At 43.0% G+C, this 23,314-nt stretch overlaps 4 protein-coding genes across 4 annotated transcripts; 3 read left to right on the forward strand and 1 right to left on the reverse strand.

Moving 5' to 3' along the window:
- The first annotated feature begins 484 nt into the window (after positions 1-484).
- On the forward strand, positions 485-3,164 carry K441DRAFT_655445 (uncharacterized protein). Its single transcript, XM_067647849.1, has one exon. It carries the CDS (start codon positions 672-674, stop codon positions 3,024-3,026), a length of 2,355 nt encoding a protein of 784 aa, XP_067507091.1. The 5' UTR covers positions 485-671; the 3' UTR covers positions 3,027-3,164.
- Positions 3,165-5,469: 2,305 nt separating this feature from the next.
- On the reverse strand, positions 5,470-7,810 carry K441DRAFT_605474 (general substrate transporter). Its single transcript, XM_067645370.1, has 5 exons — positions 7,413-7,810; positions 7,303-7,356; positions 6,897-7,249; positions 6,259-6,840; positions 5,470-6,199 (listed from the first exon to the last, which is right to left on the reverse strand). Exons 1-5 carry the CDS (start codon positions 7,475-7,477, stop codon positions 5,655-5,657), a joined length of 1,599 nt encoding a protein of 532 aa, XP_067507092.1. The 5' UTR covers positions 7,478-7,810; the 3' UTR covers positions 5,470-5,654.
- A 1,805-nt stretch (positions 7,811-9,615) lies between these two features.
- K441DRAFT_655448 (Aldo/keto reductase) lies at positions 9,616-11,373 on the forward strand. Its single transcript, XM_067647850.1, has 3 exons — positions 9,616-10,057; positions 10,119-10,693; positions 10,753-11,373. Exons 1-3 carry the CDS (start codon positions 10,006-10,008, stop codon positions 11,116-11,118), a joined length of 993 nt encoding a protein of 330 aa, XP_067507093.1. The 5' UTR covers positions 9,616-10,005; the 3' UTR covers positions 11,119-11,373.
- Positions 11,374-11,526: 153 nt separating this feature from the next.
- Positions 11,527-13,114, forward strand: K441DRAFT_630640 (uncharacterized protein). The gene is made up of 2 exons (XM_067646284.1): positions 11,527-12,069; positions 12,129-13,114. Exons 1-2 carry the CDS (start codon positions 11,547-11,549, stop codon positions 12,884-12,886), a joined length of 1,281 nt encoding a protein of 426 aa, XP_067507094.1. The 5' UTR covers positions 11,527-11,546; the 3' UTR covers positions 12,887-13,114.
- Positions 13,115-23,314: the final 10,200 nt, after the last annotated feature.

The following is a 23,314-nucleotide window of genomic DNA, read 5'->3' on the forward strand; positions in this document are numbered from 1 at the left end:
CAGGGCCGAATATCGATGCTCCAAACATGGCGGACGTCAGTCCGAAGAGTTTTAGCATCGGAGATCGCGTATCTCAACGATCCTTTACGAATCGACGCGTGCACACCGTTGCAGTAGTTGCTGAAACCATTATTCTGAGCATACAAAAAGGAAAATAAAAAATGACCACTAAACGGGTAACATCACCTATTGAACTTCTCCGCGGAATAAGTTGGGTTTCAAGGAGATAAACCTACAGCAGGCCAGGCTCGCTTCATGTAATGATTAACGGAGGCTCGTGCGCAAGGTTGGTGAAAGTAGTTCGTGACTAGCAACCTAGGTGAACGCTATTGGCCTAGAAAGATCATGATTCTAGGATTTCGTCTGCAGCAAAACGCCAAGATCACGGCAAATACCGATCATGTCACAAAACCTTATTGTTCAGCTGCGCTAGCGCCGCTACTCCACAAACTCAGGGGGGAGCTCTGACCATCACAGATGAGGCGGAGCTCTCAGGCTCCCAGTTTTCTGTCCTTGCTGCCTAGTCACATTTTATGGATATAAAAGCTTACGAGTGGGCTGCTGTTCAATAGCAAGAGTTTTCTTGAATCTGTCAAAACTTCCTGGAGCTTTGCTTCCAATATTCTAATTCCAATCCCACCTGGGTAACCCAAGTCATCGCCAAGACTAAGATGACGTTTAATATTCCAAAGCAGGTGATCTTGATCAAGGACCTGTCAACCAAGTCGGTTATTCTCTATCCATCCAGAGCCCATATTGTTAGAGACATCAATGATGTCATGCTCAAACCAGGACCAAACGAAATCGAGATTTACGGGCTCACTCCAACGGTGGATGAGCATTCAATTCAGATTGAAGGCCGAGGAGCAGCAACTATAGTCGACATGACTATTGATTTGGTTCCAAATCGCGACATCTTTGAAGAGGTGTACCCCAAAGAATCGTATGAATCCAGCAGCGAATCTGAATACGAATACGTGGACAGTGATGATGAAGTTGAGAGTGTCAGTAAGATCTCTAAGGAGCTCAAGGACCTGCGTGCCGAGGCAGCAGAGGCAGTGGAGATGCAGAATTCGGCAAATCAGCGTCTGGTGGCACTAGACAGGTACGCGAAGTCTGTTGCTGCAGAGCACAACACCCCAGACGATGTTGGCAAATTACTCGAGAAATATGAAACAGACCGACTCGCCATATACAAAGCCCACACCTCAGCCACCAAGGCGATTGAAGGTTTGAACAAGAGAATAGCTCGGAAGGAGAACGAGAAGCTCAATGCTGGAAAGGGATACCGTAAAGAAAAGAAAGGCCTCACGAAGCAGAAAGAGAAGGATCGACGTAGAAAGGAGCTTCGAATGGCTGAGCGAAAAAAGGAAGCGAAGCACACCGAACAGGAGCGCCTTAGATATTGGCCGAAGAAAGTCTACAAAGTCACTCTTCAACTTGAGACTTCGTCAACTGAGACTCCTTCTTCATCCCGGCGAGGCTCTGTGGATTCGGTTACTCTAGCACAATCGCCGCTCCCAGAATCTGGAAAGGCTGAATCCGCCACCGAGACAATAATATCTTTGTCTCTTTCGTATGTGACGAAAGAAGCTGGGTGGTCCCCCCGTTACGACTTGAAGATCTCCTCTCTCCAAAAATCTGCGATGATAGTCTATCACACGGAATTCCTGAATCGTACTGGAGAGACTTGGAAAGACACCAAACTCTCCTTCTCTACATCCCAAACATCTTACCAAGGGCTCGATGACGTTGTTCCATTCATGCACGCTTGGCGCGTCAAGCTTGGTAAGTACGGATCGGGCGAAGAAGGTCTTTTGAGCACCGAAGAGGCCCAAAAACCTCGCTCAGGACGGCCAACTGTAGATACGTTTAACCGCAGTGAAGTGTTTGGGGTAGATGGAAATTACGTCGCACCGTTTGAGAAGAAACTTGCGCAGCAAACAGCACCACCTGGTGTATCTCGCACTGCTCGACAGATACCCCAAGCTCAAACATCTATGGCCTTTGGAGGATTTGGGCCAACCACTAATATGCAAAGCAGCCATTCTATGATGATGCAACAACCGCAAAATGCTTGGGGCACAAGCCAAGTATTGCAACAAGGATGTAAAGAGCTAGACAGTGGAATCCAGCAGGCACGAGGGGGACGGAAATCAGGGGGTGCTTTGCTAAGAATGCGTCATAGAAGCACTGCAGAAGGGAGCGAAAAGGAAGAGCAGGTGGAAGAGTCCTACGACCCCACAATAGAGGACAGCGAGTATTCCGCAACTGTTGAGTTCGAGGAATCAGTTTGGGAGGATAGCGGGCTAACGGCAACATACGATGTGCCTGGCGCTCGTACTCTTATTCCATCATCAATGACTCGTCGCCACAAGATTGTGTCCTTGAACGCAGCAAACATACATCTTTCGCACATCTGCGTCCCCAAGTTGCGTGCTGCGGCTTTCTTGCGAGCCAAGATACGAAATCCGTCCAGCTCCGTTACCCTACTCAAGGGCTCTGCAGGAGTAACGCTGGATGGAAGTTTCCTTGGCAATATGACACTTCCACGTGTCTCCCCTGGGCAACTCTTCGATCTGCCCCTTGGAGTGGACCCTGGAATCCACATCAACTACCCGAAACCAAGTGTTCACCGAAGTACGCAAGGGATCATGTTCAATAAAGAAAGTGCTCAAGTCTTTACTCGCTCTATCTGGCTAAACAACACTAAGCCCACGCCTATCGAATTGCTCGTGATTGACCAGGTTCCGGTATCAGAAGATGAAAGGCTCAGGATTGTCATCACTGAGCCGAAAGGTTTGGCTCGTGAAGGTGACTCTGTGAAAGCAGGGACTTCGGCGAAGGCGGGAAGCAGTGGGTCGACTGCAGTGATGAAGGGCTCGTCTTGGGGTCATGCACTTGCAAAGATGAAGAAGAATGGAGAGATTAATTGGACTGTTAATTTGGAGAAGGGACAGGCATGCTTGCTGAAACTGGACTATGAGGCTAGATTGCCTCAGGCGGAGAATATCGTTCCAGCATAAGGTAGAAAGCATTTGATTATACATGTGAAGGGTGTTACAACACCATTAAGGTGCGCTCAACAGCCCAACAGGAATTTATTTTTGGTAGAGAATGTGAGAATATATGGAAATTTAACTTTGCGTTTCGATATTGCGGGGGAATGACTACGAAATTCAGATTCGATGATCATGAAGCTTCCCAAAATCACAGCCGGCATGCGAATTATAAATATATCCAAACTCATTCTCCGTTTCTCTTCGTCCATCATTAACGTCACCCTATCTTCGCAATCTAGCAAATTCTCTTACGAACAAAACAATGCATCAACATGCGCTTCTCTATCCTCCCCATCCTCGCCGTGGCATCTGCGACATTCACGTTTGATTTCAACACACGCCCTTTCAATTAGGTTCCTCATTGCGCTGTATGTTCTCCTCTTCTTCCTCACGCATGCACAGTGGTAATAAGTCCTATTGATACTAATGTCTTTTTTAATGTCAATGCGGCGAAAGATGCGTCGAATCCAGTCGTTGCGACAGGTACTCCGAAGACTTCGACTGTTTCCGTAGAGACGAAGCTTTCCGCACCACAGCGGTCTCTTGCGTGAAAGAGCTGTGGTTTCGAAGACCAACTTGGTACGTGTTTCCCGTACCCCGTTTCCATCGCGGTTGGATATCGACTGATTGGTTCATTACTCATTTTCTAGACTCGTGTAGGCCAAGAACTATTGCGGACATTTTTAATCGAGACGTTTGTATCGGCAAGGAGGGGGGGTGTTGAAGAAGTGGACAATGAAAAGCTTAGAGCCCGGCAGCATGGATAGCCAGGGGTCCACGATAACTAAAGTGGTTCTAAAGGTCCTTAAGACTGAAGGCTCTGATCTTAAGGTGTTACTCGAGAATCTTCAATGCTCACCTGTCCGCCTCCCGTGATGGACAGATGTCGGCAATCTCGATTGAACATATCTCTTCTCAAATTTTCGTTCTTATCCGAGCCATCATGTCAAACAAACTAGTCCCTCGGGAACTAGCACGAAGATAGCTAATGAAAGAACATATACATGACTAAAACTATTATTTTGTCCCAGCCTGCCACACAAGCTCATCGGGTGATGTGGTAAGTTTCTTAGCCGAAAAAAGAGAAACGTAATTAATGCTTTGTGCTGGATCCCGGTTCCGACGTGGCTGAGTCGCTGGTAGGCTGGAGAGGGCCACGCGCTAAGGCGGAAACGATGGGACCAAAAGCTCACTGATTGACACAAGGTGACGGCGGCAGCCTTCCATCAGCCCTTCGCTACGGTCCTTCATCCCGTCGATGGCAAAATGTGCAGGAAGTGCAGGAAGTGCAGGAAGGCAAGCTATATATATATACATATTTCATGTTTTCCTTCGTTCTCCGTCTCTCCCTTAACCCCCCTTTTAAATACATTCGGCTGACAAGGAGATGGAAATTGCGCCACGATGAAGCCTTGCAAGGTAAGGAAAAGAAATATAATGAATAACAAGAAGGTTCAAAGAGATGGTACTGTAAAGAGACACAGAAGCGGAGGTAGAAGAACGGGCAGGGCGTATAAGAGCAGAGTGGCGAGGCATCGACGAAAGTAGTGACGGGGAAGTAACGGAGGCAGTGAGAAGGAGGTTGCAGACAGAATGATAGATGGTAGGTAATAGGCTAGTTTGGAGCTTCAACTAGACGTACTTAAATATTTTATGGCAGTAGCTAAGTACTAGCCTATGGGCACATGGGGTGCTATGGGAGTCGATTTGAGATGCTATTTGAGCCCTTTTTTGAGGCTCGTAGAGCTTGATTTTGGAGCCAAATGGATGTGTAGTTTTCAACTGTCGATTAATTTCTTTTTTAAAGGTTTTAGCAACCCTTTTTAAAGCTCTAGTAGCCCTTTTTCAGTGCTCTAATAGCTTTGATTAGGTAGTAGGGTAGTACTTTCACATGCAAATACGTAGATACACGGTACATTAGAAATGTTAAATTTTTAGTCTACCATCTATCCACTGCCTCGTCTCGAGGCCTCCTTTCTACCGACAGCTCCGTCGCTACTCCACCACTACCTCACCGTCTTACCTTTGTACGCCTCTGCCTCTCTGCCTCTCTGCCTCTGCCTCTACCTCTACCTCTACCTCTACCTCTACCCCTGCTCCTCTCCCTACCTTTGCTCCCTACCATAATTCTATCTGTTACCCTATTAGCTATAGATTCCTCAAAAAGCAGATAGGTAGGAAGGAGAAAGAGTAGAGGGAGAGGGAGAGTGTCGAATGCCAAAATGAGCCTAGTTTAGGGGTACTACAGGGGGGGTCACCCCCTACATAAATAGCCTAGATATCCATCCATTTGATCCTCACACGAGTTCTGACAGAGAGGGAGAGGGAGAGGGGAGAGAGGCACGAAGGGAGGGATGAGGCAGGAGATGCATATATAGCCTTCACCACGGCACGGAGAAGTAGCCAATTTTGGTAGAAAAGAGGGGTATATCTCCGCCCTTGAGTGAGAATAGATTAGAAAAGGACTATTTTAGTACCTCTTTTCTAACTAGCTGAACGCCTCCATTCTAATCGGGCGTACTGAGCCAATCTTACCTACTATCATTCAATACATTTGACATCATATCCTAGCTTATCACACATATATGCCTATTAAACTGTCTCCTCCACAAGTGTTTGCTCCTTCTGGACCACCGTCGCCTGTTTCTCCTGCTCGACAACTCTGCTGATACTGGCTCTCGCCTCCCCCTTTGTCTGCGCCTTTCTAACCTCTTCAATCTCCCTATCCAGCCTTGAGTTACCAGGCTTAGTCTTCCACGGGGGTGGGCCCTCGGGACCAAAAAGTAACTCAATTTCCTCAATCGTCTTGCCGCATGTCTCGGGGTAGGTGAAGTAGAACTGAACGGCGGCGCCAAAGCACAGCACGCCAAAAACTATAAAGGATTTCCAGAGAATATTACGGAAGGCCGGTGGGATGAAGAGGCCCAGTGCGAAGTTGAATAGCCAGTTGCCTATAGCTGCAATACCCATGCCCGTAGCACGTGTCTCGAGTGACCAGACTTCAGCAGCATAGACCCAGCAGACGGGGGCAAGGGTAATTGCATAGATGATGATGAGAAGATAAGAAAACGCAATGACCGTGTGTGCGGCGCCGCCAGTGACACGCATGAGGACGTTGAGATTGCCGTCCACGCCCCCTGGGATCAATGTTAGCACAGAGTACTTGGATTAGAGATACGGTGTACTTAGCACTTACCTGGGACATAGGTGTAGTGGGCTCCGAGGGTCCCTCCCACTACGAAATGACAGATGCCCATAGATATGGCGCCGTATACAAGCAAGGGCCTCCGTCCAATTTTGTCAATAAAGAAGAAAATGAATGTGGTGAAGATAATGAAGAGAGCGTATTGAATTCCTGAAGAGATCAAGTTAATGTTTCCTGTAAGGTTGGCCATCTGGAAGACATAGACAATGTAGTAGGTCATGACATTGGCTCCACTAAGTTGCTGCCAAGCTTGGACTGTAAATCCTGCCATTGTGCGGCGCCACATGCCGTTGGAGACGAATTTCTTCCATCCCTTCCCGGCAGCCCGCTCTGCAGACAACACCGTCATGATTTCCTCGTATTCTGCAATGACAAGAGGGTCATCAATCCTCCCGTCGGCTTGGATCTTAGCAAGAGTGCGAATGGCTTCGTCCGTACGATCTACCATAGCCAGCCAACGGGGCGACCTGGGAAGAAATGGTAGCCCGCACATAAGGAAAACACAAGGGACGAACTGGATGCCCCATGCAGTTCTGAATGAGGCCGTCCCCTTGATGAACGAGCACCCGTAGCCTAAATCAATGTTAACGACCATTGCAATTAATTATTTAAGAGTCAACAGAGTCTACCAATAAAGTACATCACCAAAATTCCCCATTCAATTGCGAGCTGCTGGATGACAATGATGGCTCCGCGTTTGTTGTGTTTTGCGATTTCGGCGAGATACACGGGGACTTGGGATGAGGTAATTCCGACAGTGACCCCATTGAGCACACGACCGGCAATCAGCATGCCGCGACCATTATTAGCCACTTGGACGGCGGTGCCTACGAGCCACCACAAGCAGGCGAACATGATGGAGTCTCTGCGGCCAATCCTGTCTGAGATGGGACCGGCCATGATGGACCCAACAACGGACCCGGCCGCCAGAGCAGAACCAATGGTACCCTGAACAACGCCATGGGGATTGTCGAAATAATCGCTGGTTTCAATGTTAATTGTATTGCCTAGGATAGAGTACTTATGTAAACTTACATGTATTGAGGGGTCCCGATGATGGCGGACATGGACGAGATATCAAAACCGAAGCTAGCGTGAGATTAGCAAGTTAAATCCAGCACACACGTAGTTCAAGTTCAACTCACAGCATCCCGCCAATGGTTGCGATAATCGCAAGAAAGTAGGTGTTGTAGGTTTTTGGGAGTTTCATGGTGGCGGTAGTGCTCAGTGATGCGTCTCTAGTGCCCGGTAAGAAGAAGCTCAACTTCTGACCGGCTGCTGGTCAGAGTCGAGTGCTACCTGGCTCATATATACTCCATGGGGTATCGTAGTGTGATCATTCCCCGCTAGAGGTCTTTCCCATTCACGAGCAACCCACCGGGAGTACAGCATGCTTGATACCACCGGCTGGGGTCCAAGTGGAACCGAAAACTATTCGACAGATTTTAACGCATGCCAACGAGCAGGAGGGAGCGATGCCGGGGCATTAGCCGGTGGTCGCACTGCATCTGTGATGTTTCGGGAGACCGTTGGACGAGCAGGTTGGGGATGGGAAGCGACAGGCAAGCCATGATGACCGGCGGGATAATACAAGCAAGGAATGACAACGTTCCACTGCCGGGAGTCAAGCTCCAGGTGTTCCAACTGGCGTCAGCGGCGGATCAGCCACTAAGCCCATGGCTTCAACGCCAATTGTGAAACCCCCAGCCAAGGATTCGCCCTTCTTCCTGTGTGAATCGATGGGAACCCTGTTACAGTCCGTACAGGCTCCAGTGTCCCCCCCTGTGTGCGCAACGCACACCTAATTTCGCTACGTCTGCAGCTAAATTAGCATGTAGAGCTAGCAAGAAGGGGTGTAGTACGTGACCAGGGCTTGAGCCACGGCCCACATCGAATTCGGAGCGCAGAGCTCGAATTTGAAGCTATTCTGAACTTCGCTCTCTCACCAAAAGTCGTGATATTTGCTCCGGATTGTGGTGTTGCAAAACTTCTTCCTCGTCTTTCCGTGCAGCCTCATCTTCTTCCGAATGCGTTAGATTGCCTTAGGAGAGTAATCGGCTTAATAGGTGTATACACGCTTACTGGCGCCGGCTATAAGAAGGATTTCAATAAAGGAATGCTGCTAGTCGCCCGTATGGAGCCATATAGGGGAAGGCAATGGGGTAAAACACCAAGATCTGGAGGCAATATCACACAACTTTTGGTAAGAGAAGTTCAGAATAGCTTCAAATCCGAGCTGCGAATCCGATGTGGGCCGTGGCTCACGTACTACACCCCTTCTTGCTAGCTCTACATGCTAATTTAGCTGCAGACGTAGCGAAATTAGGTGTGCGTCGCGCACACAGAGGGGACACTGGAGCCTGTGTAATACAGATATCAGACGTTACGTGAATGAGCGCAACAGAACTTCCCGTTAATGATAATTCCCAATAGTGCCCGTGCGTGGGAGAAGCTAGGGTAATCGCATTAGATGTGGAGTCCGGCTACGGATCAAAGAGAGAGATTGGAGGAGACGAGTGAGAGGTTTAGAGAGATTCGGAGTTTGTAAGTATTTTAATTTGTTAACTTCTCACTGCTATGCACTCTTTCATGACGTTTAATGGAGCAGTGGCAATTCACAAATTTCGTCTGAAAGGTGAAGTGGAGAAAAAGCCCAGTCTCTGTGATATTTGAAAACAAACTTATTTATCTTGCTGATACCTCCCAAAGCTTGTGCCGCACTTGCTTACCTGTTCTGGAACATCGATCAGCACTTCTGCCCTCTCCTTACCACACTCGAACGTCGCATCGGGCTGCCCTTCGACATGCTGCTAGAGCTACACGGCTAGTGGCACATCTTGACTGCCACTAGCGCCTATATATTCATAGCGCTTGTGGAGTATCTCACCTCTAAAGATGGAGCTCCTGAAGACAGGACCGAGGGAGGGTTCGTATGGCCTGTAAGAGCTGTTTTGAGAGATATAAAAGGGAAGGTTTAGGAGGTAGTTAGAACAAGGGAGGACGAATATGCTATCCCTTAGCACCTCGAGAGTCTAAGAGAAGAAGTATCAAAACAACGCGCATCAAATTCAGCTAATCTAAGTGGCTACTTCTTATCGATAAGCCTAGGACCAATTTCAACGTGCTAAGGGATGGAGATTCTGAATTAGTGACCTTGCCTTTGTACCATAGGTACTCGTTTAAACAATCTAAGAGAGGTTAGAGCGTTAGTAGAATAGAATAATGTAGAAAGTGTAAACCGGAGTTGAGAATGCGCTCTCATCTCCGGCACGGGCTGTTCTAGATCGGCAAACCCTTTAACACCCTTGGCCAAGGGCTCATCTACTGCACCCCGCTCTAACTGTTATTGGTGGGCGAAACAACCCTCAAAGGTAGAACTGAGGGCACCACAAGTTTTGACGCAGCAAGAGCTATCTTAGCCGTAGATGACGAAACTCCTACGTTAAAGATGCATCCAAGCCTACTCAAACCCACCACGAGGACGATTAGGCCAAAAAAGACGGCCTTTGGCGCACCCGCAGAACGCCTCTTGTGGGGAATTTGGAGTTAAGGAATCGCTAAGCCCGGTATTGCTCTCGTGAGCCAGCGCGACTTTGAGCCATATATAGTTCGGCCTCTACCTACAACGGGTTATTTCTTCAACCCAAGGAACCATTCCAAGAACACATTCAAATCAACCACCAAACACCGATTCTCAAGCCTTCAGCAACCCCTACCACTCAATTCATATTAGACAAAATGGTCAAGCTTGCCGGTAAAGAAGTCGGACAGACTGGCTACGGCCTCATGGGTATGGGAACCTTTCATTGCTAAAGCTTCTACCGATGTGTAGCATAAGCTAAATATCACAGGTCTTACTTGGCGCGCAAACCCTCCATCCCAAGAACAGTCCTTCAGAGCAATGCGCGCAGCTCTTGCCAACGGTGCTAATGCCTGGAATGGCGGCGAGATCTATGGCTCCCCCGAGCGTAACTCCCTCCACCTCCTCAACGAGTACTTCACCAAATATCCAGGGGATGCCGATGGGATCGTTCTCTCAATCAAAGGTGGTTTTGTGCCGGGACAAATGTTTCCGGACGGCAGCGAGAAGAACGTACGGAGAAGCATTGATGAGTGTCTGAAAGTGCTCGACGGCAAGAAGTTTCTCGATTTGTTTGAATGTGCCCGCCTAGACCCAAAAACTCCGGTTGAGATAACCATTGGGACTATTGCAGAGTATGTGAAGGCGGGGAAGATCGGTGGCATCAGCTTGTCAGAGGTCAATGCGCAGACAATCAGGAGAGCTAGCAAGGCGCATAAGATATCAGCGGTTGAGGTCGAGTTTTCACTGTGGGCAACTGATATTCTCGAGAATGGTATCGCGCAGGCATGTGCCGAATTGGATATACCCATTATTGCATACTCGCCCCTTGGAAAGGGATTTTTGGTAAGCGTTAAGCTAATGCCCCTGCTCATGCTTTCAAGAAGCTAATATCTGCGATGTAGACTGGTCAAATCAAATCCTTCGACGATATCCCAGAGACTTCCTTTATTAGGCTTTTGCCCCGCTTCCAGCGAGATGTATTCGACGAGAATCTAAAGTTAGTCAAGGAGGTAGAGCAGCTAGCGGCGAAGAAGGGCAGCACGCCAGCGCAGATTGCTCTGGCTTGGGTCAGGGCCTACAGCGGTAGAGACGGCCTTCCTATCATAATTCCAATCCCAGGTGCTACGACAGAGGAGCGGATAAATGAAAACATGACGGAAGTCACTCTAAGCAAGGACGATGTGGCAGCCATTGACGAGATCCTTAAAAAGACTACAATCATTGGTGGTCGCTATCATGACGCTGGAATGGCTCTCTGCGAATTGTAGGAGGAAGAGGTCGGGGTGAGATGTTGCATTGAAGTATTGTTACTAGAATGAACTCGTTAGCTCCTTAAATACGAGTCTAAATTAAGGCTTGAAGCAAGTAAATGTTTAAAGGAGAATCAGATCAAGTGTAGGTGTAGGTGACTCCGCATGCGGCTTCTCACAAGGGAAACCGTTGGAATTGCAGAACTCTATGTTGTTCATCATGAAGTAGATTGGAGAAAAATTGATATGCTAAGTCTTACCTAAAGATGTTCATTCTCTCCTGTTGTGCTTGTAGAAGAGATGATGAATTTTCGGCGAAGGCACGGAATAAGTTGGTGTGAGACGCTTGGACGATTTTCTTCTACCGTTAATACCAACCTGAAGTTATCTATCGCCATCACTACATCTCCTCATCTAACCGTCATCTGCTGTTTTAGCACACACGAATGGACTCCCCAGGCTCGGTTCTCTCAGACTACGCGTCTGATGATTTCCCTGAAGATGTCAAAGGCCGACGTCTAAGCTTCGACTCAATTCATCACACTCCAGACCATGACCCCATTATGCGGCCAGCAAAGCGGCTGCGACTCACCGGCGACGCACGACGCGCGACCTCAGATCCTCCTACTACCCAGCTACCGGAGCTTGATGATGGCTTCGTTCTCTCCGAGGACACTGATGGCAGCGTGCCTGCTTCCCCTAACCACCCGAGCATGGCCGGCGACGACGACTACGGCCAGGAGCAAGTCACCGTGTGCAAGTGGGAAGGGTGCGATGCGGGGGATTTGGGCAATATGGACAAGCTAGTTGATCACTTGCACGAAGATCATATTGGGGTTCGACAGAAGAAGTACTCGTGCGAATGGTCCGATTGTAACAGGAAGGGCATACCACACGCAAGCGGATATGCATTGAGGGCACATATGAGGAGCCATACGAGAGAGAAACCCTTTTATTGTACTTTGCCTGGTAAGTGGATCCCACCTCCAACGAGTAGGATAGTTAAATTGACAACGATTGTAATACAGAATGTGACCGTTCTTTCACACGCTCCGATGCTCTTGCAAAACATATGCGTACCGTTCACGAAACAGAGGCTCTGCGCCCCTCCGATCCAGTCCCAAAACATCATTCTTCAAACCCTTCAAACCGCTTCCAGCGTCTCCGCCTCGTCTTCAACAAAGGCATGAGCAACGGACCTGAAAAATCCTCAACCCCGACTCCCGCTTCGCCATCTTCACACCCACCTCCAAGTGCCACTGCAGCCACAAACCCGGAATTCGACTACTCGCATAACAACATCATGTACATAGCGGATCCGGCATCACCAACAGCGGCACCGCTGATCCAATTTCCATCTGACATTCATTTCTCTGTCCACGAACTCGCCTTACCCGCAGATCAACTTTTCCGTCTTCTGCGCCGCCAACTCCACTGGGCGCAGCAAGATGCTGAGGAGCTTAAAGCAGAAGCAGAATCATTGGAGAAGAAGCGCAAGGAAGAATGGGTTGCTAAAGAGTTACTTTTAGAAAACGCGATGGAGGCAGAGTTAGCGCGCATGCGGCGGAAGAGGTCGGAGATGGGTGCTGGAGACGAAGTGGAGTTGTGGGATTACCTGGAGGAAGATGTGAAACCTGCAAGGGCGCTAGAAATTAAGGCAAAGAATATGCCCTGGTGGAGGGAAGATCTAGGCGTCAGTGGGGAAAAGCAGGCGAGAGATGAGGTGCCAAAGGAGCCGAATAAAGCCGTTCCAGAAGCGCAAAGCATGGATGCGGAGGACCTGTGATGAAATACATAGAGTTAAGGCATTTCTATTATACGAATTCAGATTTGTTGCATCTTATATATTCGCATAGGTTTAGCGTAGCCCGATTGGCGTTTGGCGATGAAGGTATCTTTCAGGCACGGCTTTTCTCTACAAGATCACAATGGTGATTAATGGCACAAGTAAAGATGTCGTTTTATTTTTAGAGGATAGCTACCATAATTAGATTCTTTATTAAACTATTTGCACGCCATCCATACTCTTCAGCGATATGGTTAGCCAATACCACAGATACCCATTTTTCAAATATCAGCTAATTCCTTTGCACCTTCCTACTACTTTTGGAGACCAATTCTCATGCTTGTCCAGTCTCAGTCTGAGGCAAGGGCTGTTTAATCGCGTTCTCGTGAGGGGCTCCAAGCCGCTCAGCAAAGGTTATAGTGGATTATAACAGAGCATTGAGTAGAAAAGGACCTGACCGGGAAAGCTGCAGAGCTCCTCCGAACATTTGGCCATGGGATTCTTTAATAGCTCATCCCAAATGTAAAGGTCGTAGCAAAAACTAAGCGTCGCTACATTCCTTTCCTGTCTTTCCGCTTATCCGCTTCCGCATTCTTGAAAGGGAAACCAGAGGTTCTCTTATCCGCGCCTGTCTTCCTGGAAATCCTACCATCGCTGATAGCAAATAATATGCACCATAATCCAATAGCAGCTAATGCACCGCTGAACACTGTCCCTAGAGCGAAAGAGGTCACCGAGGTCTGGGTCCACTGGCATAGGTAAATGTAGTACAGGTATTACCTAGGGGAGTATATACTATACTACCTCTTACGTCTCCCTTAGAGGCTTTTTATACCTAACTTAGCGGAATTTATCTGCATAGGCTATAATTTGGGACTGTATTAGACATTAATTAAAAATGAATATATATATATATAATTAATATTAAGGAAAGGATCTAATTAATAAAGGTAAGCGAGGAGAAAGATATAGGACATATTTAACTTAATACTATACTAAGACCCGTAATACAGCTTTGACCTATAGGGGCTTAAAGCTAAGGGGGTATATTAATCTAGGTTAGATTTTACTAATTACCCTATTTCTATTCTAGTTGCTTATTACCTTATTACCCTATAACTTATACTATTTCTATTGCCTATACTACCCCCCCCTTATTGCTTATACCCTCCTTATATAGATAAAGTTCTTATTCTTAATTTTCCTATTAATATAACCCTATAGCTTACGTTAGTTTTTTTTAATAAGCTTTTAAATAAATTTATTAAAGATTTAGTATAAGAAAATCATTTTTTTTATTAATTTTCTAGTACAGCTTTATTTTATAGGTTTTACAAATTTTTCAATAGTAATAGCTAGTTTATTTTAATTTAATTTAATTAATTAAAGTTTATTAATTAGCTAGACTATTAAATATATAAATAACTCTAAGGGATATTATTGCGGTTACCTTAGGTTGCCCTTAGGACAACCCCCGGATACCTCTTAAATAGCTATTAGTTATATACTAAAAGCATATACCTATAGTATATAGTCTCTACAATCCTAAAGGCCTTACCTCCTTAAGGATTTATCTCCTTTATAATCTATTCTATTCCTATAATTATGCCTTATAGCCCTCTATCTATAAAGTCCCCTTATATTTAAATTCTTTATACTCCTTTTTAAAAGGGCAGCTAGCTTTAAGAACTAAATTATTAATTAAATTTTTTTGTTTATACCTACTATTTCTCCCTTAAAAATCTTATAACGACTTAAATAGAAACTCTATAGATACCCTATAGATAGCCGTCGCTTTAAGGTAGGAAAGTCCCATTAATAGTAGAGGATTATAATAAAATTAACCTTTAGGTAAAATAACTGTATAAGCCCTAATAGCTAAATACACTACAAGCTTAAAGACTCTAATATACCTACAGTTATTTACAATATTAAGGAAAACGTAAATACCTTCTATAATAGCTATAATGCTACTAAAAATTAGCTAGAACCCCTTTGGCCCCACTTAGGCTAATTAAAAGATTTAGCGCTAGAAGTAACTTTAGTATCTTTTTTTAGGCTAGAGATACTAGAGAGTATACTGGTATATTTAATTAGGGACCTAACCAGAACCCTCCTAGAAGATTACTATAATGGCTTATATAAATGCCTCTAAACTAAAGCTTGTAGATTACTATTTAATAAAGATACTAAGCTAAGGAGAAAGAAAGGGGGTTATTAGGGCTGGTATAAATAAATAAATAGCGCGAGCCGTTAAGGAGCTAGTAGTAGGCGAGCTAATAGTAGAAAATAGTACTAGATAGTATACGATAATATAATAGGTGGTAGAATATGGTAGAACTTAGGTAGAATTTGGCAGGTAACGCGCTTTAGCACCGTTATATTACTCCCCCTCTTAAAAAAGCCTGCCCTTAGGCGTTGTCTAAGCTCCTTGTTATTATTTAAATTATTATAGTTATTTAACCCTTCCTCCTAGTATTTAATCTAGTTGTTTAATTTATATAGTGGTCTAGGGAGGTTAGGGTAGGATAGGTAAAAGTCCTATAGCTTATAGGGGGAGTACTTAAAATTAGATGCGGGGTACTACTCTAGATCTTTATTATAGCCTACCTAGCTTATATAGTATTTTAAGATATTACGGTCCTTTTTAACTGCTAGGATTTCTTTAACTTTCTATTCCTTATTTTCTATAATCTAGATTAGTAGTAGGGGGTCGTTATACTACCTAGGTAGTGGATTATCTATAGCCTTTTATAGCTAGTCTAGGGAGAAAATAGAGTAGATCTTTATTAATTCTAGTAACTTAACCTTAAAAGAGTGTCCTACCTTTTAAAGAATCTTATATAGGCTAGCTATTTAGTAGTCTAGCTTATAGCTTAGCCTCTAGGTTTTCTAGTTCTTTATTAACACCTATACCTTATCTCCTACTTAGAAGTCTACCTTATAATAATATTAGTTTATATTAGACTCCTTCTTTTCTTACACTTTTTTTTATAATTGTTTAAGTAGTCTCCTAAGCTCTGTGTATTCTCTTAGTAAATAACTAGGCCTCTTTATAGCTAAGGCGTTTATAGGCCGTAGTGGGTTTAGTAGGCCTATCCCAATTAAAGGACGTTCGTAGTGTATACCCATAGAGTAGTATAAATAGTAATATCCCTATACTATTATAAGGGAGTATAAGCTATGCGTAGTTTATTATAAGTAGTAATTCTAACTAGTTACTCTAATAGTAGTTTATAAAGGGATGTAGTTGCTAGTTAAGGTACTAGTTTATAATCTTGGTTTAGCTATTAGTCTAAGGGTAAAATATAGTAGAGAGCTTAATCTTAATCCTAAGGATAACGTATTCCACCATCGAGCTGCCCAACCCATCGAACTGCCCATCTCAAAACTCACCAAAAATTAGAAAAATCGCACTTTAATATCTCGACAACCACTTAATAATAAATCCTAAAAATTTAGATTTGGGCTTTTATATATACTCTATAGCTTTTATTAAGTTTATATAGTAAATAGGTTGGTAGTTTTTAAGATATTAAAATTTGGGGGCCAAATTAAGGCCAAATTACTATATCTCAAAAACTACCGAACTATTTACTATATAAACTTAATAAAAGCTATAGAGCATATATAAAAGCCTAAATCTAAATTTTTAGAATTTATTATTAAGTGGTTGTCGAGATATTAAGGTGCGATTTTTCCAATTTTTGGTGAGTTTTGAGATGGGCAGTTCGATGGGTTGGGCAGCTCGATGGTGGAATACGTTATAGTAGAGTTTATTTTAGAAATCTAATATAAACCAGAGACTACGGTTAGAGATAATTAATTTAGGGGCGCTGTAGAATTAATAGATATTATTAACGTAGATCTTAATAGGCGTGGTGCACGCAACCTGCGTATACATATGGGGGAGGCTCTAAGGAAACATAGGCTAGTCGTACGAGGACTCGATAAGTTAGAGACACAGGCCAGCTTATAAGGAGGGGGGACACAAGCTTGGTTAGTAGGAGAGGGCAGAGCAGGTCGCCTGGCGCGGGACCGAGCATCTACGACCCCTCCTGCAAGACACGGTCGGCCTGTCATAAGGAGACTCTTGCAGGCAACGCGAAACGGGAACTGGCAGTAGTATAGGGTGTTGCGCCCCTATACTACTACTAGCCTCCTACGGGGCGTAGTGCGTAGTAGCCACTGCTGGCTCTAGGGACCTCACCCCTTAGCTGGGCTCTGACCCCTAGTGCACCTGGTAGGCAGGCAGGATCACGTCCTGGCCGGAGAGACTACTACGTGGCTCGAGAGAACGGATGCGCGTGTCGGTGTACCAATAGATAGGACTGCTCGCTAGGGCAGTACAGCTGCTCGCCAGGGCAGTACGGCTGCTCACTAGGGCAGTACGCTAGTGAGGTACGCTTAAGGAGCAAATAGGAGTTACTTAGGCGGGGGAGGCTTTTGGCTGGGCCTCAACCGCAGAAGGTACCTAAGGCTTCCACATTGCAGGATGCAGCTACGACGCCCTTATAGGATTACGTCAGTAGGCGCGTAAGACGGGAGTTGCGACCCCTGTAAATGGCAGCTTATGCCCGTGCCGGCGGAAACGATAACGAGAGGCGTGAAACTAGAGGCTATGGAAGGCTCCTAAGCCGTGCGAAAGCGTACCAACTCTAGGAGGAGACTCTTATATAGACTGCTGGGGGGCAGACTAGTACTTAGGCTAATAACCTATTATAAGATACCCAAGAGAACTGGTGAAATTCCCCGTGTTATTGGTGGTGGCAGCTAACTGCTTGTGGAAAGCCCCAGGCCCTTAGGCTTGGTAAGGGAGAGCTACTCGAAAACTGAGGTAGAGGCCTGGATAAGCAGGCATGTCGAACTCTACTATATAACTACCTGCTACGTTATTGAACGCGCAGGTCAAGGCAAGCGTGATTGCAGAATATCAAGTGTAAGAAGTGGTTAATTGAACTATCTGAGTAGGAGGTTGAGATAAAAGGTTAACGACAACCGAGTCACGTGATATAATATCGGGTGAAAATAACACTCCCCCTTAAACGGTATTGCATCTACCATATTGCCCATTAAAACTCCCTATATACCTAGTATGATTATAATATAGTCCCCTCGTCCGTTACAAAGCGTAGAAGCTAGTCGCAGTAGGTAAGGTAATTAGTGAGGCTGGAAGCTCGTAATGTAGCTCGTAAGTTAGACATCTTGTAAGGCAGCTTATAAGATAGTTCGTGAGGCTGGTATAAGCTAAGCTATTTATCGGCCTATCTTAAACGTAGAACTTATTAAAATCGGAAGCTATAAATATAAGTTTTAGAATTACCCCTTGCCTAACCTAATTCTCCTCGTCTGTTGCAAAGCCCTGAGGCTAATTGCAGTAGGTGAGGCGTAAAGGCTAGATGCTTAAGCTACTCCATCTGCTACATTCTTATTCCAACGTTACCCTAAAGTGCTTCCTCTGTGTTGTTCTTTAGCAGAACGAAGGCCTGTTAAGGTAAGAAATTGGTTAAACTTAATTGGACTAAGGGGCTTAGTAAGGGCGTTAGCTACTATATCCCTAGTGTTAACGAAAGTAAGTTTAATACGTTTAGTAGTGACTTTATCGCGTATAAAGTGGTGTTAGATGTTAATGTACTTAGTATGCTGGTAAAATTTAGGGTTCTAAGCTAATACTATTAAAGACTTATTGTTGCCGTAAATTATAATAGATTTGGTGGCGTTAAGGACTAAGTCCGCTGCTAAGTTGTCTTTCCGTACCTTAACGTCTACATAAGGTTAGTTAATCTGTTGTAACTTAGTAAGCAGCAACTTTAGCTATAAGGCTTCCTTTGCTGCTTATATTAGGCCTATATACTTAGATTTAGTAGTTAATAGGGCGACAGTTATCTAGCGCTTAAAGCTCTAGGTAATTAGTCCACTACTAAGCATAAAGATATATCCGGAGGATAAGCGTTAATTTATAATATTATCGCTATAGCTTATATCTAAGTAGCCGATAAGCGTTAAATCTTAGTGGTTACTGCTGTAGTTTATTCCGTAGTCTAGAGTTCCTATAATATATTAGAATATCCGTTTAATTACAGTAAAATACTAAGGTCCTGGATTATAGCTAAACTGGCTAACTTATAAAACTGCAAAAGTAAGATCTAGTTAGGTCTTAATTATTGCGTATATAAGGGAACTAACCTACAATTAATAGGTCTTAATGTCGTCCTTTAAGGCCTAGCCGTTAAATAGTTTAAGATGTTAATCTTTCTTATTTATAGGAGTCTTCACCGGATTTAATAAGGGTTTATTATACTTGTTGTCCTAATAATAAAAGGTCTAGAGCACGCGCTTAAGGTAGCTGCGTTATTAGATCGTAATAGTCTTTAGCTTGCGATTATAAGTAACGGTTATGCTAAGGTAGTAGCTAATAGGGCCAAGATCTATTATCTTAAATTTACTGCAGAGTTGCTGTTTAAGAGAGTCAACGGCGGCTCTACTGCTAATAATCTTAATATTGTTTACGTAGACTAATACAATAAGGCCGTTTATAGAGGTAAAAGGGGAGTTCTTGGTTATAAAAACGCTATAATTGGCTTAAAGCTTTTAGAAGCTAAGGCTTATAAGGAAGTCGTAAATAACTTTATACCATATATAAGGTAACTATTTAAGACCGTAGAGACCTTTAAAGAGGCGGTAGACCTCTTTAGATTTACTAAAGCCGTAAGGGTGTTTAACATATACGTCCTTAATAATTTAACCATTAAGAAATGCCGTTTTAACGTCTATTTAATTGATTTTAAGATTATAATAAGCAGCTAGGGCGAATAGCGTGTGGAAGGCCATTGGCTTAACTACTGCGGCGAAGGTTTAATTGTAATTAATACCGTACTGCTATTTATAGCCTTTAATAACCTAGCGTGCTTTATACCTAAGTATTTCCCCTTTTTACCCACACTTAATCTTAAATACCTATTTGCCTTTAAGGACTTTATATAAAGAGTTTACTAATAAGCGTTAAATAGAGCGCCAGGTTTTATTTTATAGGAGAGATTTAAGTTTATCCTATATAGCTTCTAGCCACTATTTTGCGTATAGGCCGCTAAGAGCTTCTCTTAAGGTCGCTGGCTTAAGGGGATCGTGTATAGACGACGTATTAAGGAGAATTTGGTTAGGTTGCTAAGCGTAACCCTTATAAATCTTAAAGTGATTGTGCTCGGCAGAGCTAAGTAAGTTAATAGTGACATAGTTTAAAAAGATTTTATTAAGGAGAGTTTCGCTTTTAATAGATTCTTAAAAAGCTTAACTAGCGTAAGTTTTACAGCCGGATTATTATAAAGGTGGTTCCGAAATTAGATTCCAAGTTATAGGTTCTAGATCCTATAACGTAGATTCTTTATATAGTTCTTAAGGAAGTAGTAATATTAATATAGGACGAGAATAAGACGTAAACTAATAATTCTTCCCCTACGGATTAGTATCGTACTCCCCCTACTACTTGTTCTCCCCTTAGAACAGAATATCTTAAGCTTTAATAGTCTTAAAGATAGTAATATCCTTAACTCTATATACCTACTAAGACTAAAAGTCCTATACTTAGTAGATGGAGTTCCCTTTAAAACTAATAAGAGTAAACTTCTTAGCTCTTAGTCCTAGCTTATTAGACTATATAGGTTTCTTATAATAGTAAACTATAGAGCCGATAGTGCGTAGGTGGTTAAGGCTAGGCTTTAAACCGTAGCGCTTCTTATATAGTATAAGATGTAAAAGCGGAGCTAAGGGACTTCGGTTATATAGATAGGCTACTATTTAAATAAGTTTAGGCTAGAGGTTTTATAGTAGATAACTATAGATATATAGGCAGCGAGCTTTTATAGTAAGCGTTCGCTAGTTACGCTCCGTGACTCCGTTCTATTTAGGTAAGTTAACGTAAGAAAATTTAAGCTTAATGCCGTAAGAGGTAAACTAGTTTTTTATAAGCCAGTTATCTAATTCGCCGTTATTAAATTAAACCCTTTTAAGAGGGCCGAGTTGCTTTTCTAACTAGGTAATGTAGTTCTTAATAATGTCTTAAACGCTATAAGCCTCTTTTAACCTAAGGAAACGGACCTCTATCTATCTAGTATAGTTATTAGTAAAAGTAATAGCGTACTTAAAGCCTTTAATGCCGATTGGCGTAAGATAGATAATATTAATATAAACTAGTTTGCCTATAGCTATAGCACACTATTAAGGGCCGTAATTAAATAATTTATGCCTTTTTAAGATGGTATAGGTTTTATAGTTAAATAAATTAGTAGGAAGTCCTAGATGTTTTATATCTACAAAGTTTAGGTAGCTAAGTCTCTTATACTACCGCCAAGAGTTATAATCTAAGCCTATTAGTAAGAGAGTAGTGCGTAAATTATTTAGTTTATTAAGGCGGTAAAGTCCTCTCTATATAAAGAAGTGCGCTAGTTTTATTTTGTCTCTAGTACGTAGAAAGCAGTCTATAGTATTAATAGTTATCCTATCTCTTTAGTAGGTAGAGCTAGATATAAGGTTAATAAAGAGGTTTAGAATATAAAGCACGTTACAAAGTTTAAGTACATTATTGCCCTACGGTAAAGATATAATAACGTTAACGTCGCTATACCTAGTAGCGTAGGTAATGCCAGTAGCGGAGTTAACTTTAATTTTATATCCTTAAAAGTTTTTAAAAAGCTTACAATCCTTATAAGTATAGTGTGTTACTCCGGTATTAAAATACTATCTATTTAGTTAAGAATCTACTGTATTATAAAGTATAAGGATCCTTTTATAGTTACTTAAAAAGTTAGTTAGTTAATCGTCGCTTTAGTTAGGTAGAGGAGTTTTATTTTAGGTAAGGCACCTTTTCTTACTCTTAGGTTTGCTAGTAGATGTCTTTATAGCCCTATAGTTACAAGTCCAGTAATTAGGTAACTTATAAAAATCGCACTATTTTTTATTAGGTATAGCGGTAGGTGCTATATAAGATTAATTTAGGAGTAGCTAAGCGCCTAGTGACATTACGGACGGCTTATTGTTAACTAGTTAATAAGCTTCTTTATAGAGTTTAAGGCTAAGGAGTTCTGTAATAAGATTGTTAAGAGTAAAAGGCGTATCCTCTTTATAACTAGGCGTGATTTTACTATTACGGAAGTTCTAATAGTAATCACCTAAATTATAAAGAAAGATACTAGTTATCTAAGTATCTATTACCCTGTTTTATGTAGGCCTAGTATAAGTTAGATTTAAGTAAGGTATTTCTTTAGAAAGTTGCTTTGTTTATTTAGCAGTAGCTTTATATTTAGTGTAATATTCTTTAAGGGAGTCGCCTAAATACGTATTAATAAGCGCCTTAAGTTTAAGGTGGTAAGAGACCTAGCCAACTTTTGTATATAGTCCCTTAAGTATTTCCCAGGCATGCTTCGCCGTTTGGTTTTTAATATATAATTAGAGTTTAAGGCTAACCAATTCGTATATTAACTAGAAGGCTTAAGATTCCCTAAAAGTATACTTTTTTTAATCTTTTAAAGAGGCGTTATTGGCTAGAGTAGTTACTTCGCCGGTAATATACTTCCAGAGCGCTCTTAAATAAAGCTTATAGCGTTTTTTAGTAGACTATAAGAGGTAGTTATCTTGGCCTTTAAGGATAATGCCGAGATGTTTCTTGTTAGTAGGAGTTTCTAATATAGTAAAAGAGACAATTAGTATATGGGTTAAGAGATAAGGATAAAGTGGTAATAATCCTCTTTAAGGATAAAGACTTTTTAATAGTTATAGCTTATCCGTCTTAGTGTAGTCGTTATCTAATTAACCACTAGGAAGAAGGCCGTTAGAAGTTAACGCGAATATAAAGGGGTTGCTAAGGCGCTAGTAGTAAGCGAGCTAATAACGATTTTCCATCCCAGGGATGGAAAATCCTAATTAGTTGGCATAAGTTAGGGTCCGTAGAATATAGTAGAGTTTAGCAGGTAACGCGCCCCAGCGCCGTTATAATTTGGTGTTGGTTAACCACTAATAAGTATCCTTTAAGTCATTGTAATCGATAGGCCTTTTTTAGGGTGTATTAGATGCTTTATAGTTTAAAGACTTATAAAGCGGATAGCTTATAAGGCAGGTAGCTTATAAGGCAGACAGCTTATAAGGTAGCTCGTGAGGTAAGTTACTTATAAGGCTGGTAGCTCGTAAGAACAAGGCTTAAGCTTATAAAAGCTAAGGAGCAAGCAATATACGTTAAAAGGAGTTAAGGTTTAAACGCGTTTTTTATACTAATTTAAGTCTTAAGGTATAAGGACGCTAGAGGGCGTGTTTAACTCGAAAAACTAATAATAAAAAGGCGTAAATTACGTTAAGCAGACCAGGCTTATAACCTGTTAAACGCGCAGGTTAAGGCAAGCGTGATTGCAGAATATTAAGTGTAAGAAGTGGTTAATTAAA

The sequence above is a fragment of the Cenococcum geophilum genome, assembly GCF_001692895.1.
Source record: "Cenococcum geophilum 1.58 unplaced genomic scaffold K441scaffold_9, whole genome shotgun sequence".
NCBI lineage: Eukaryota > Fungi > Ascomycota > Dothideomycetes > Gloniales > Gloniaceae > Cenococcum > Cenococcum geophilum.